Here is a 14,573-nt window from a genome sequence, read left to right as displayed (position 1 = left end):
GGACTACCAAGCCCAAGCCCAAGCAAGCTCCAGCCATGACCTCCTGTGGAGCCCCTGATGGCCAATGTTCCCTCTCAGCTGAGTTAGTGTGAGCTAGCTCACATTTTTTCAGCCTCCGGCTCACACATTTTTGTCTTAACTCAGGAAGGATGTCTCCAGAGCAAACTAATGTATGCATCAGCCCAATCCCTCGCTCACAACTTTAATGCCAGGAGCTCACAAAGTGGATTTTTGCTCACAAGAGTCCACAGCTGAGAGGGAGCATTGCTGATGGCAACAAGCAACTGTGCCCTTACAGGGCACCAACACCTCCGCATTGTGCCACCCGAAAAAGGTCCCTGCTCTCTAGCCCTGGGTCGAATGAACATCCATGGACAGAGGCAGTCTACCTCAAGAGGGCCAGCCACAGAGGAGTCTGGTGGCCTCTAGGCCCTGCTTTTCTCTGACAGAATGCTAGCCCCATCCTGCAGGGCAGCCTTTCTTGCACTCGTGTATTAAATAGAGTTTGACGTGGCTTCAAAACCCCTTGGAGGATGGAGAGGAGAGTAAATCCAAATTAGGCAGATCACCCTGTCGGGGCTCAAGCCAGTCCGCCCCCAAACCTCTCCTTTCCCCAGATCCCAACCTCAAAATCCACCTGGCAAGATCCTCTTTTGCCTCTTCATGCAAATCCACGGATTGCTCAGGCAAGCGATTTCCCATTAGCACGGTGGGAGCTCACGTTTCCCGTCCCAGAGATGTGGTAATGCTTTTCTGCGGCGGAGACAGCACTGGGGCAATGGAGGGAGAGCTCTAAGCAGAAACTGCCGTCTTGAGAAGACCTCCGATCAAGAGGATTTCAAAGGGTCTTCTGAGGAAGTTTGCTGGGGGCTTGAGATCAGAAACAGCTGAAAAGCAAGTGGCCTGCCCCCCATCCTTCATCACAAGAGCCCTGCTGGACCAGACTAGAAGGTCCACTGGGCCCCTTTCCTTTTTCCCCACAAGGGCCAACCAAAAGCCCCCACTTCTCCTCCACCATAGGTTTTTCTAAAAGGTAAAGGTTCCCTCGCTCGAAAGCCAGTCAAATCCGACTCTAGGGTTGCGGTGCTCATCTCCGTTTCCAAGCCGAAGAGCCAGCGCTGTCCAAAGACGTTTCCGTGGTCATGTGGCCGGCATGACTAAACACCAAGGCGCATGGAATGCTGTTACCTTCCCACTGAAGTGGTACCTATTTATCTACTTGCAATTTCTTGCTTTCGAACTGCTAGGTTGGCAGGAGCTGGAACTAGAGACGGGAGCTCATTCCATCATGCGGCACACTCGGGTCTCAAACTGCTGAACTACCGACCTTCCACAGCCTGCAGTTCAGCGTCTTAACCACTTGAGCCACCACAGCTCCTAATTATTATATATTATTATTATATAGTATTAGGTTTTTCTAATCCCCTTTTAAAGCTATCTGCTCTGGTGGACGTCAGTACACCCTGTAGCAGTGAGTTCCACAAACATGCGTTGTGCAAAACAAAAAAGGCCCCTTTGACCTGTCCTGAATCCCTCCCACCATTTTCATTGGGTTATCACTTGCATCCAAGGAAATTTTGCTATGAAACAGATCCCACCAGCAGAGAGGGGATTTGTCAGTCTGTACCTGCACAGACACCAACTACAAACAAATCCACCAATCCCATCTTCCAGGCCACGTTACCAAATGCAGCACTCCCTCTTTCCAGTTTGGTGTAGTGGCTAAGTGCGCGGATTCTAATCTGGGAGAACTGGGTTTGATTCCCCCATCCCTCCTCAAAAGAGCTCTCTCAGCCCCACTTACCTCTCAGGGAAGGGAGTTTGTAAGTCACTCTGAGGTTTCGAGCGAAGGGTGGGGTATAAATCCAATCTCTTCTTCCTCCTTTCTTCTTTTCCTTTTCTCCCTAATTTAACATGAGAGAAATGGGGGGGAGGCACCCAGGGTGGGGAGGAGGTGAAACCTGACCCGTTTTCCAGGGAGGGGACCTTTCCCCACCCTCAACAACCTTGTCCCTTGCACGACTGAGGCTTTTCCGCAATTGTGCCACAGACTGTGGCATTCCCTGCCACCGAAATTTTCATCATGCCCTCTCACTTCTGGATTCCCAGAGACTCATTACAACCAATTTCCCAGAAGGACACTAGGTACTGTTCTTCTTGAAAGGACCAGGGGTCATTTCCTGCAGGAGTGCACAGGAGGGGAGCTCCGACAGTAAAGAGCCCAGGGGGCGGGCACATGCAACAAGCCCCACCCCCTGCTCCCAGCAGCCCTCAGTCGGGCCACAAGGAGCAAGAAGCAGCCAGGTAAGTTGCAGAGCCCTCCCCGGTCCCCGGTCCAAAACAGCCCAGTGGCACCTTTAAGACCAAATTTTATTCAGGTACAAGCTCTCCCTCTTCTGCGAGGACAGATCTGCACGTCCCCCCCCCCCAGTAGCTAGCAATCCAAAACAGGCCAGTGGAGCCTGAGCAGTGAGTGTTGCCTTCTGACACACTGCCGGTTATGCAGTTATGCTAATGAGTTATGCTAATGAGTTCCTGCACCTCTTTTTCTACGAAATGACCCCTGGAAAGGACGGCCATTGAACCCCTGTGTGACACAGGCGATTACTTTTGCCCACACTGCCCGGTATTCTGACTCCTCCTGCTTTTCGGCTGCTTTTCTGAGTCTCTTTATGCTGGTGTTGGTTTTATTAACTTTGCCCCTGTGCAATTGGCTAGCCTGATCTCATCAGCTCTCAGAAGCTAAGTGGGGCCAGCCTTGGTCAGTGCTTGGGTGGGAGTCCTCCAAGGAAGCCCAGAGTCACTGTGCAGAAGCAGGAAAGGGCAAACTGCCTCTGTTCGTCTCTTGCCCTGAAAACCCAAAGGGATGGCCATAAGGCCCTGTCCACCACCAGGCTGCCGTGGGTGTTTGGGTCACTGCCACGCAGTCCTTGTTGAGCAGCCACTGCTAAACCTTCGTGATAGATCTGTTCACTTCCTCCTGTACATTTATCTATTGCAAAATTCCATAACCAGAGTTAAGACTTCCGAAGTGTGTCTTTATCTGTATGCCCCACCTTTTCCTTGGTCACATGAGGTTGCCGATTTCTGCATCTGGGTAACAGAAATGACGAACACACATACTGGATGGGGGATACACTTCTGGGAAGCACAGTGTGTGTGAACAAGATCTTGGGGTACGGGTGGACTGTAAGTTAAATATGAGCAGCCAGTGTGATGCAGCGACAAAAAAGGCTAATGCAATCTTGGGGTGTATCAACAGAGGCACAACATCCAAATCTCAAGATGTGATAGTCCCACTTGTACACGGCACTGGTCAGGCTGCACCTGGAGTCTTGTGTGCAGTTCCAGAGGCCTCACTTCAAAAAGGATGTGGACGGAATAGAGCGGGCGCAGAGGAGAGCGACGAGGATGATCTACAAGACCTGGAGACCAAGCCCTAGGAGGAAAGGCGGAGGGGGGACATGACGGCTCTCTTGAAATATCTGAAGGGCTGTGTCACTTAGAGGAGGGCAGGGAGCTGTTCCTGTTGGCAGCAGAGGAGAGGACTCGCAAGAATGGATTCAAATTAAGGGCAGATATTAGGAAGACCTTTTTGACAGTCATGCAACAGTGGAATCAGCTGCCTGGGGAGGTGGTGAGCTCCCCCGCCCTGGCAGTCTTTGAGCAGAGGCTGGACAAACCCTTGCCAGGGATGCTCTAGGCCAGTGGTGGCGAACCTATGGCATGGGTGCCAGAGGTGGCACTCAGAGCCCTCTCTGTGGGCATGCGTGCCATCGCTCCAGCCAGGCCCAGACCATCATTAAAGTGTCGAATTCTCTGCCAAATAATTTTAAGTAAATGAAAGCATTTGGGATTGCTTTCCTCGCTTTGTTTGGATCCTCTTAAGTTAATGTATGAGTTGTTTTTTCTAAAGTAAAACCTCAGTATTCAGGTTAAATTGCCATGTTGGCACTTTGCAATAAATAAGTGGGTTTTGGGTCGCAGTTTGGGCACTCGGTCTCTAAAAGGTTCGCCATCACTGCTCTAGGCTGATCCTGCATTGAGCAGGGGGTTGGAGTAGATAGCCTGTCTGGCCCCTCCCAACGCTGGGAGTCTATGATTCATCCAAGAGACACGCTAAACATAACAAGCTATTCTGTGGACTGACTGCCTGCCACTCTCACACAGCCGAAGTGGTCGGACATAGCCCAACCTTTGGGCACGTCCAAGAGTCCAGTTCGGCAGCCTCCCTACTCGGTGTGCCGTCTTCTCCGAGGTCCCACAGCCCACATCGCACATCAGGTCCCGGAAAGATTTGTGACCAAAACCCCAGTATTACGCTGGGCCGCAGTCAGTGGGTTTTTCCATCCCGTCGCCAACAGTCTGGTTTGTTTGCATTCATTTCCCTGATCTGGGCTTCACCGTGGAAGGGGTAATTTGGAAATAAGCCGGTGAGACACCTGGTCTCTCGCACCCACTTTCAGGGACCTGCAAGAGCCCTTCGGCGCAAGGGAGGGGCAGGGGGACTCACAGATCACAGCAACAGCTCGAAATAAGGAAAAGTCCCCACACCGCAGCCGTTCTGAGCGTTATTTTTAAAATCCTTTATTAGCAGTAATCACCAAGGAGCACAAACAGCCCATTGCAAACAGTTGCCTTCTGCATCCACCCAGCCATCCATAATTGACATTCTCTCAGGGAGGGAGCTGGTAGAAACACCGGCCGCTCCTTGACCTGCTATGCAAAAGGACTAAAGAGACCCAGTTTTCCATTTGTGTAACAAATCCCAGCCTGGGAGCTGGCTGATCAAAGGGACCTCACTGGCAAAGGTGTGGGGTGCCCCCCCTCCGATGCAGTGAATCCAGTGTTGAAACCTTCAGCCTGATAAGACTGACCATTAACATAAAAGGGCACTTTGCAGAGATGGCAACTGGCCCAGTCTGTGCAATAAAAGGTCTGCAAGATCATTCTTCTCGGACGGACGTTCCGGCTTCCTGCGCTTTTGGACCGGGCGCAGGGCTCTTTCTGTAGCAGGAACTCCTTTGCATATTAGGTCACACCCCCTAATGTAGCCAATCCTCCAAGAGCTTACAGAGCTCTTCTTACAGGAGCTACTGTAAGCTCTTGGAGGATTGGCTACATTAGGGGTGTGTCGCTTAATATGCAAAGGAGTACCTGCCCTCACCGGTACAAACCCGGCTGTCGGGAAAGCAAGAGAACTGCCGCGTGAACGAAAGGCACTGTCTGGATGGTAACGCACATCTGAGCATTCCCACAACAGGAAAGCTCCCGGCTTTAGAATGCAAAAAAAAAAAGAAAAAGAAGAAGAAGATGACCTCTGCCTTCGAGCCAAGACCCCTCAGTGGAATCTGCAGATTTGGTGGCTCCGACTTCATCTCCATGACCTCAAACAGGACTAGGAGTTTAGGAACACACACACACACACAAACACACACATGCAGAGGGCACACAATTGATTTCACCACTGCCTTTTAAACAGGTTGTGGTTTACGCAACGTACATCTAAGCATCCTCACTCGAGGAGGGGGCAGCAGCCATTCAAGCTGCTATTCAGTGTTCAGTGCATTCTTTTACCAGTTTGTAAGTGCTGGAGCCCAAACACAGGCCAATGAAATCCCTGGACCACCTCACTCATCAAAACGCCCTCCAGCTGTGCCTACAACATCTACCCTTTTCCTGTTTGAGGAAGGAGATGTTATGCTTGGACCCTACACTGACCAATAGGGCACGAGTCATATTTTGGAGACAATCCTACCCAGAATTCCACAGGGCTTCAACTTGGTCCTTCTCGGCCGCTTCTAAGGGTTGACCTGATTCTATTAAAATCCTTTCCGGCTCTTGGCAGCTCTTCTGGGCACTTCTGACGTTTGCGGGGGCCCCGCTCTGGCTTGTGGTGAGCAGGCAAACCAAATGACGCTCTATTCCCCAAAGTGGGGGCACGATTTAGGGGCACAATTTAGGACAGACAGAAGAGGGGCCAGGCATTTCGGAATTCAGACCCACCTCACTGTAGTGCTTTGCTTGGCTTGATTCAGAAACCCACCCGAGCTTCCTCAGTCACAATGGAGGCGGTGGAAACCTCTGGGGTAGTCCTTGGTAGAAACCAGTTTAGTCACCATTCGTTGAAAAGACTCCCCAGACGGGAACTGGGTCTCCTAAGTGGGTGGGGGGTGGGGGAACAAATGCAGCTCCTACTTCCTAGTGTGCATCTTCGAAAAATCAGCTACGATGAAGCCTGTAACAGGTCAGCAATTGCACTGGTAATGCAACGGTGGCGTCCGCCAGAAAGGCACTGGGAGGGGGCTTCACTGCATGTATGGGTACTTCCAGTCCCCCAAGGGCACGTGGGTCTCCTTGATAGCCAGGGGAGACGTCCAGCGCAAGAGATAGTGAGGGCTCCCAGGCTTGTCGTTGGTTCCTGTTTGCAAAAGGGAGAAATGCGTAGGTAACGTGTGCTGAAAGCACCAACTTCCTTTTACAGAAAGCCAAGAAGGCTGCTAGACCTCGTGGCTCTGGAGAAAGCAGTACGAAAGCACAATGCTCCCTCTAAGCTGTGAAGTCTTGCGAGCAAAAATTCTACTTTGTGAGCTCCTGGCATTAAAGCTGTGAGTGAGTGATTTGGCTGCTGCATAAATTAAGTTTGCTCTGGAACCCTCCTCCCTGAGCTAAGACAAAAATGAGTGAGCCGGAGGCAAAAAGACTGCGAGCTAGCACATGCTACCTCAGCTTAGAGGGAACACCACGGCTCGGCCTTGTCAGTCAATTTGGCCTACCTGTGGCAGGCCCGGCTGCCTTTCCAAGTGGTGGGCTGTGTTTGTTGTGCTGTGTTTTTTTGGGGCGGGGTGTCTACTCAGCGAAGTTCCAACCAATGTTCCCTCTAAGCTGTGAGCGAAAATTCTACTTCTGTGAGCTACTGGCATTAAAGGTGTGAGTGAGCGATTTGGCTGCTGCATAAATTAGTTTGCTCTGGAGCCCTCCTTCCTGAGCTAAGGCAAAAATCTGTGAGCCGGAGGCTAAAATACTGTGAGCTAGCGCACACTAATTCAGCTTAGAGGGAACACTCTTCCCAATGCAAAAAAGGTCGGAGGAGAAACTGCAGTGTCTAACGAAGTAGGGCTTTTGTTTAGTCTAGTTCAGTTTAAACTGAGATATCAGCCCCCAAAACCAGTTGCTGACTACTCCTATTACACTGGTGCTACCGACGTCTCGCCACCGCCATACAAGAGCACGCTATGTCGTAGTTTAAGCTTATATTTATATTTTGACTTGCTTGTTTTTATCTGTTTAACAAATTTTTATGTAAGCCACTCTGAGCCTGCTTCGGCAGGGCGGGCGGGGTATAAATTAAATAAATAAATGGCTCCCAGCATCTGGTACTCCAAGGTACACTGCCTCGGAACAGGAGGGCTCCATTGCCTCGCTGGATCTGGCCCAAAGGGTCCATCTAGGCCAGCTTCTTGTTTTTTAAAAGCAGCCAGCTAGACACGTCCAGGAAGTCCACCAAGCAGGCCACTGCTTGACCCCCGCCCCCCACCCCCCCGCACCCACGTGCACGTGAGCCCCTGACCTTTGCAGGGAGAGAGAAAACTCTGACTTCCCCTCCCACACAAAATGCCACCCCATTTCGGCCGATGGTACCTGAGGCACGAGAGCCCCCGAAGGGCTGCTGGGCTACAACCGAGCCGGTCGACTTGTCGTTGATGTAGAAATTGCCGGCTGCGTTGCGGAGGAGTTGCCTTGCTTCAGCGACGACTGCTCTGAGAGTGTGAGAGAGAGAGGAAAAGGGCACCTCAGCAGTATTTATCAATCTATCTAGCTTGCATTTTTATCTCCCCCCCCCCCCAGAGCTCAGGGATGGATACCCTTTTCCGTTTTACCCTCTCAACACCCCTGTGAGGTTGATTAAGCTGAGTGTGTCAAGGTCCTCCAGTGATCGTCATGGGGGGGGAAGGATCTGAACCCGGGACTTCCTAGTCCTTGTCTGTCACACTAACCACTACACCACACTGCGTATTCTGGCTGCTGGGGTTTTCACTTTCTTTGTAATGCTTTACACCGCAGATTTTCTATTCCAAGCTTGTTACTTTGTAGAAAAAAGATCAATATAAAGTAAACGCCAAACAAATTCAGGACGGAGGACAGGAAGTGCTTCTTCACACAGCACACGGTTAACGTATGGCACTTGCTGCCCCTGGATGTTGAAATGGCTGGCAGAGCTTTAAAACGGGACTGAGAAGAATTCACAAAGGACAAGTCTATTCCACAGATGTGAGCTGCGATGGTTAGACTGGAGCCTCCATGTTCAGAAGGCGTGTATCTCTCTGAGTACCAGTTCATCTACAGAGGGAGTTTTTGGCCTCTTTGGCCCTGCGTGTGGGCTGCCTGTGGGGTACTTGGGAAACAGACCCCTGGCCTGATCCCACAGGGCTCATCGGACCGTCTTAATTCCAGGCAAGGGAAGCCTCCGTGGAGTCCAGCAGGGCACACCTGAGGTTCCGGACAGTGTTTCCTCTAAGCTGAGTGAGTGTGAGCTAGCTCACAGTGTTTTAGCCTCCGGCACACACATTTTTGTCTCTGCTCAGGAAGGAGGGCTCCAGAGCCAACTAACTGGTGCAGCAGCCAAATTGCTCGCTCACAACTTAATTGCCAGTAGTTCAAAATGTAGAACTTTTGCTCACAAGACTCCACAGCTTAGAGGGAGCATTGGTTCCGGATCCCTTAAAAGTGGTCCCCGGTGCCTTGCGCCTGACTCCTCCCTCCTAGGCACTCTCACTGGGCTACGGCGATTCTAGTGAAAACCCCCAAGTGGCCTTTGCCAGACTGAAGATGGCCCAGTCCTGCTCTGGGTCCATCTGCTGGTGGTTTGAATCTCAAAGTTAAGTCATAACGTGACTGTCTTTTGGAAAAGGGGGGAGAGAAGAAGAGAGGCCGGTCTTGGTGCTCCGGGGCCCAAATCCTAAGAAGCCCCGAAGGAACTTTCCCTGTGACGCGCGTGCCCCAAATCCAGCTCTTTGCAAACAAACGCCTCTAACTCAATTCAGTTCTCAATTTCTATCCTGCCCTTCCTGCAAACAGGCTCCGGGCAGGTTCCGACACTGGTTATGGAACAATAAAATCAGACTCTGAAACGATAACGATGGCATTCAAACGACTTCAAACTATTTCCATGATGTCCGAGTTATTATTCAGTTAAAAAGTGGAGAGGGCTAAATCCCGGTAGGGATTCCAGATGGAAGATACTCTAAACCAGTGGTGGTGAACCTATGGCACGGGTGCCAGAGGTGGCACTCAGAGCCCTCTCTGTGGGCACGCGTGCCATCGCCCCAGCCAGGCCCAGACCATCATTAAAGTGTCGAATTCTCTGCCAAATAATGTTAAGTAAATGAAAACATTTGGGATTGCTTTCCTTGCTTAGTTTGGATCATCTTAAGTTAATGTATGAGTTGTTTTTTTCTAAAGTAAAACCTCAGTATTCAGGTTAAATTGCCGCGTTGGCACTTTGCGATAAATAAGTGGGTTTTGTGTCGCAGTTTGGGCACTCGGCCTCTAAAAGGTTCGCCCATCACTGCTCTAAACCAAGGCAGGGCTGTTGTTCGGAGTTCTCAAGAACTGAAAACATTTTAATGGATAATGGTAACAGGGATGGTAACAGGAGGGGCCAAATGATATTTGATGTCCACCACGTCACCCAAAAGCCCAGTGGAATAGCTCTGTCTTACAAGACTTGCAGAACTCGCAGAGCCCTGGCTGCAGTCTGTCCCCTTGGACACCTGATCCGTCTCCAGCGGTGGGGATGAGACCAGGCAGGGAGGGGATGGGGGGGGAGGGCTCCTTACTTATCTTGGGCAAAGACTGCCCCCGTGAGGCCATATGGTGAAGTGCTGTCTATTAGCCGGAGGACATCTTGGTATTGCTTCTCCGGGTACACGTAGACCGTCAGGACGGGGCCGAAGATTTCCTGCATGCCGAAGGGAGAAACCGAGAAGGGTCAGGAAGTCTGTCTTGCGAGGAGAACAGCGTTGAGGGCTGCCTGAATTCCTACATCACACCCAGAGTCCCCCCCTCCCCGTGCTGCAGTGTGTGTGTATTTGGGGGGGGGGGCCCCTGCGCAATAACAGCGGCTGACGGCTGCTTCAAGGCTCACCTCCTGCATGATGGGATCTTTCGGGTCCCGGGTTTCGATTATGCAGGGCTGGATAAAATAGCCAACTGTGTCGTCGCATTTCCCCCCGGCAAGGATGTTGAGGCTGGACGACATCTCGGCGTGTTTGATCCACCTCTGGATGCGCCCAAAAGACTGGGGGGAGCAAAGGAAAGAGAAGCTGTGAGCAGTGGCCTGGGCCGTCCCCGGCTCCCCATAGAGGCCCAGGTTCTAATCTCTCCCACTCCACGCCCCAGACCAGTCCCTCACGCTTAGCTATGCCTACCTCACAGGGTTCTTATGAGTATAAAATGGGGGAGAGGAACCAGGCATTTTCTACGGTGGCACCTGAAATGCCTCCCCCTTGATTCCCTGGCACCTCCTTTTCTTTCTGTTAGGCGGCAGACCAAAACACAACCTCTTTACCTCAGCTTCTGATCCGGGGTTTTATCTTACTACCTTTGTAAGCGGCCTGTTTCAGTTTTACAGATAGATCTTTACGCTGCTTAGGTCCAACGGCCTCTTCTGGGACTGTTATGCTGTTTTAACTGTAGCCGCCTCCAGCAGGACTCTGAAGAGGCGGCACAGAAATATCCTATGTAAATAAATTAAGGTACGCTGCCCTGGCTTCCTTAAAGGGAAAACCCCGACAGACTTAAAGTCCTAGTGATGAAGAAAAGCCATCAGAAAATTGGTGAAAGGTTTAAAAAAATGCTGAAAATGAACGACTGAGCAAGCCAAGCCAGTCAGGCAGTCTTCCAATGGGAGAAATTCCACGGTGGAGGGGCCACCACAAAAAAGTCCCGCTACCCGTCTCAGTTTGCAAGCATCAAAACCCAGCTTGAGATTGGCATGTTGGTGGGTAGCACAAAACTCCCCAAAAACACAGCTCCTGGACCTCTCCAGATGGATGGGAACATGCTGCCCAATTTCTTATTCTTATTGTGGTTCCTTCCCAAGAGGAAAGCCCTTTTCAAGGGGCAAAGGCCCCCAAGAGTCCAACTTGGCTGGAGGGCCAACAGCGGGGGGGGGGTGCTTTCCCCACCCTATCTCTAGTGACCGAAGGGCCTGGCTTTGCTTTCTTCTGCCAAACACCAGCATAAGCTGCAGTACCTGATGAAGTCCTCTCACTGATGAGAAAACACTGAACCTGAATTCTGCACCTCAGCAACTGGTTTTAACCAAGAACAATGCTGATTAGATTTTTAATTGTAAGACAAAGTTGCCCTGACCTGACTTTGTCTTACAATTAAAAATCTAATCAGCATCTAATCAGCATCAGTACATCCTCTGGTAGCGAATGCCACATTTTAATCACTCTCTGTGTAAAGAGGTATTTCCTTCTGTTTGTCCTGAACCTACTGCCCGTCAGCTTCACTGGACGCTCTCAAACTCTAGTCTTTTGGGAGAGGGAGAAAAAGTTCTCTTTGGTCAACTCTCTCCACCCCATGCATCATTTTATAAGCCTCTACCATGTCCACCCTTAGTCGTCTCTTTTCTAAACTGAAAAGTCCCAGAACTTGTCTTGTCAGATCTCAGAAGCTAAGCAAGGCCGGCCCCGGTTTGTATTTGGATGGGAGACCAACAAGGAATTCTAAGGCTGCGACACAGAGGCAGGCCAGGGCAAACCACCTCTGGACACCCCTTGCCTTGAAAACCCTACAGGGTCGCCATTAAGTTGGCTGCAACTTGGCGCCATTTCCCACCACCCCCAAGACAGAGCCAACCTGGCCGACAAAACAGAGGCTAGAAAGCACAAAGAGATCACGAAGAGGGCAGGTGATGGGCCGGCGGCCATCTTGGATGCCAAGAGGATGCTGGGAGACGCAACGTGCTCCCCGGCAGGCCCGCGCCGGGCCCCCAAACCCGAAGGGTGTGACAGGAGATCAGCTCCATTCAACAGGAGAAGCGGAAGACTTCAAAGGGTTCCCAGGGCCGGGGAGGAAAGCGTGGAGACGGCGGGAGAAAGAGTGGCGGAAGGCGGGGGTGGTGGCAGCAGCGAGGTTATCGTTATTGACAGATGCCGGCTCTTAAGCTGTGAAAATACGTTTTTAAAGAAAGCATTTGCCGGCTCAGCCGTAATCTCAGCAGGGCTTCTCTCGGCAAAAGGGAAGTAACGGAGCTCAGCTCCTGAGAGGTGGAGATAGCAGGCGGCGGGAGAGAGAAGCCGGAGAAAAAGCTGGGATACGGACCACGGGACAGAATCGGGAAGGAGAGGAGAGGGCAGGCGATCACAGGGCCCGGGCTAAAGAAGAGGCGGAGGGGCACGCTCCCCTGGACAGACAGACAGACCCTCAGTGGCCCATACCTTCTGGTCGATCACAGCAGAAAAAAACGTCTGAAAATCTTCCACTGGCTAGAGAGAAAATGGAAGGAGAGAAACGGTGAACAGCACAGCATTGCCTGCCTCCCCCCCAAATGCCCACCAATCAGTCCTGATACTGATTATTCGGTCTCATCAGGGTGGTATAGCAAGGCACTGAGTCGCAGACAGGAACGGAGGAGGCCTGAATTCAAATCCCCACTGGGCTGCAAATTCGCACCCACCTCACAGGACTGTTGTGAAAATACTGTGGGGGAACCATCACAGTTGCTACCTGACGCTCAAAAAACATGGCAGAGGTCAAACTATCCCGCAGTGTAAGCCCCCCCCCCCAAACGATCAGCAAGCAGGCAAAAATGTTCGCTCACACGACGAAAACTCACAAAAATTCGGCAAGGCATGACTTTGGAGAACCTAAGAGAAGCCATGTTGGATCAGGCCAGTGGCCCATCCAGTCCAATGCTCTGTGTCACAGTGGCCAGAAATACCAGGGGCCACCAGGAGGTCCACCAGCAGGGCCAGTCAGAGTAATAGTAATAGTAGTATATACTTTATTGTCATTGTATATAGTACAAAATTAAGATGCACTAAGAGGAGACCACACTGAGCTAGGATGGGCAGAGAGACGATGAGACCTGTCTGAAACACGGGGCTCGTCCCTTCCCAGAACTGGCTCCGGCAGGGGCGGTCCCACCTGGTCAACCCAGAATGGTTTCCTACATTATCTATGAGTTGATACGGGAACCCGCTTCCTTTCCTCTCTCTGCCCCGTTTCATTTTGGGTCCCATATTGTCGGCAGTCATTTGAAATGGTAAACCGCCTTGGCTGCCCGGGCAGAAAAGCGACATATAAATGTACCACCTAACTGTGAACAACCCACCAGCCTCAGATTAAGGTGGCTTTACTGAGAGGGGCCACGGCACAGGGATCGATCTCGGGCGGTCTCTCCCTCTAGAAATCCTCCTCTGGAAGCCAGTGCTGGGAAGGGACCTTCTCTGGGTGCCGGGTCAGAGGAGACCAGACTGAGTAGGGTTGCAGCTCTGAGTTGGGAAATGCCTGGAGATTTGGGGCGCGGAGCCCGGGGAGGGTGGGGTTTGGGGAGGGGAGGGGAGGACCCTCAGCAGGATATAATGCCACAGAGTCCACCCACCAAAGCCGACATTTTCTCCAGGGGAACTGATCTCTGTCATCTGGAGGTTAACTGCAGTAGCGGGAGATCTCCAGGGGCTACCTGGAGGTTGGCAACCCTAAGACCGAGCCAGAGGGCCCCAAGGGAGGAAGACGGCCTTGCGGGGAGGGGTCGCATCTCGGACACCTCGAACCACCCCAGGCTGCGGAAAGAGAGCGCTCCTTCCTTCAGACCCTGGAGAGTCGGGGGGGATGCAGTCTCCTATTCGGGGTGGGCAGGGGGGGGGGGGCACGGCACCCTTTTTCAATTAGCCCGTGACTGTAATCATCCCTTCGGCACGAACTACTACAAGTTAATTTCTAATCACACCCACCGAAAGGACAAGGCAGAGTACCGGGGGCCGCGGGAGGGGGGCGCCCCGCAACCGAGGGGAGGGAGAACCAGTGGATAAAGCCGCTCCTTCAATAGGTATTAGCAGCCAGCCCGCGCAGCCCCTAATCCCATCAGCCACCCGTGGAGCAGCAAAGCCCTTCAGCGGGCGGGCGGAACGCTCACGTCTCCCACTTTGATCTTCTGGTGTTCCTCCAGGAGCAGGCCTTTGATGCGGGGCCACAGAGAGTCGGGGGCGTAAAGGCGGGAGCAGGCCGAGCACTTCTGGCCGCTGTACTCGAAGGCGGAGCGCAGCGTCCCGCTCACCACGCTGGGCACGTCGGCCGAGGCGTGCACGAAATGGAAGTTCTTCCCGCCGCACTCTGGAGAGGGAAGCAAGAATTAGGAAGGGGTGCCAGGCAATGCTCCCTCTAAGCTGTGGAGCCTTGTGAGCAAAAATTCTACTTTGTGAGCTCCTGGCATTCAAGTTGTGAGCGAGCGATTTGGCTACGGCATAAATTAGTTTTCTCTGGAGCCGTCCTTCCTGAGCTAAGGCAAAAATGTCTGAGCTGGAGGCTAATAAACTGTGAGCTAGCTCACACTAACT

General features: G+C 52.0%; 1 protein-coding gene across 2 annotated transcripts in view; it reads right to left on the bottom strand.

Moving 5' to 3' along the window:
• Positions 1-5,118: 5,118 nt before the first annotated feature.
• The window catches only part of ALDH4A1 (aldehyde dehydrogenase 4 family member A1), a 34,179-nt gene continuing 24,724 nt past the window's right edge, over positions 5,119-14,573 (bottom strand). For both annotated transcript variants that reach the window (XM_015412584.1, XM_015412586.1), the window contains 6 exons: positions 14,153-14,349; positions 12,453-12,500; positions 10,148-10,300; positions 9,840-9,961; positions 7,642-7,760; positions 5,119-6,421 (listed from right to left, as the gene is read on the bottom strand). In XM_015412584.1, coding sequence (XP_015268070.1) covers positions 6,309-6,421; positions 7,642-7,760; positions 9,840-9,961; positions 10,148-10,300; positions 12,453-12,500; positions 14,153-14,349 — 752 coding nt within the window. In that variant the 3' untranslated portion in view covers positions 5,119-6,308. The remainder of the gene's footprint in view (positions 6,422-7,641; positions 7,761-9,839; positions 9,962-10,147; positions 10,301-12,452; positions 12,501-14,152; positions 14,350-14,573) is intronic.

This window comes from Gekko japonicus, unplaced genomic scaffold (assembly GCF_001447785.1).
Source record: "Gekko japonicus isolate JY-2015 unplaced genomic scaffold, Gekko_japonicus_V1.1 scaffold131, whole genome shotgun sequence".
In the NCBI taxonomy this organism is placed as follows: domain Eukaryota; kingdom Metazoa; phylum Chordata; class Lepidosauria; order Squamata; family Gekkonidae; genus Gekko; species Gekko japonicus.
This window is presented reverse-complemented; position numbering and strand designations above follow the sequence as displayed.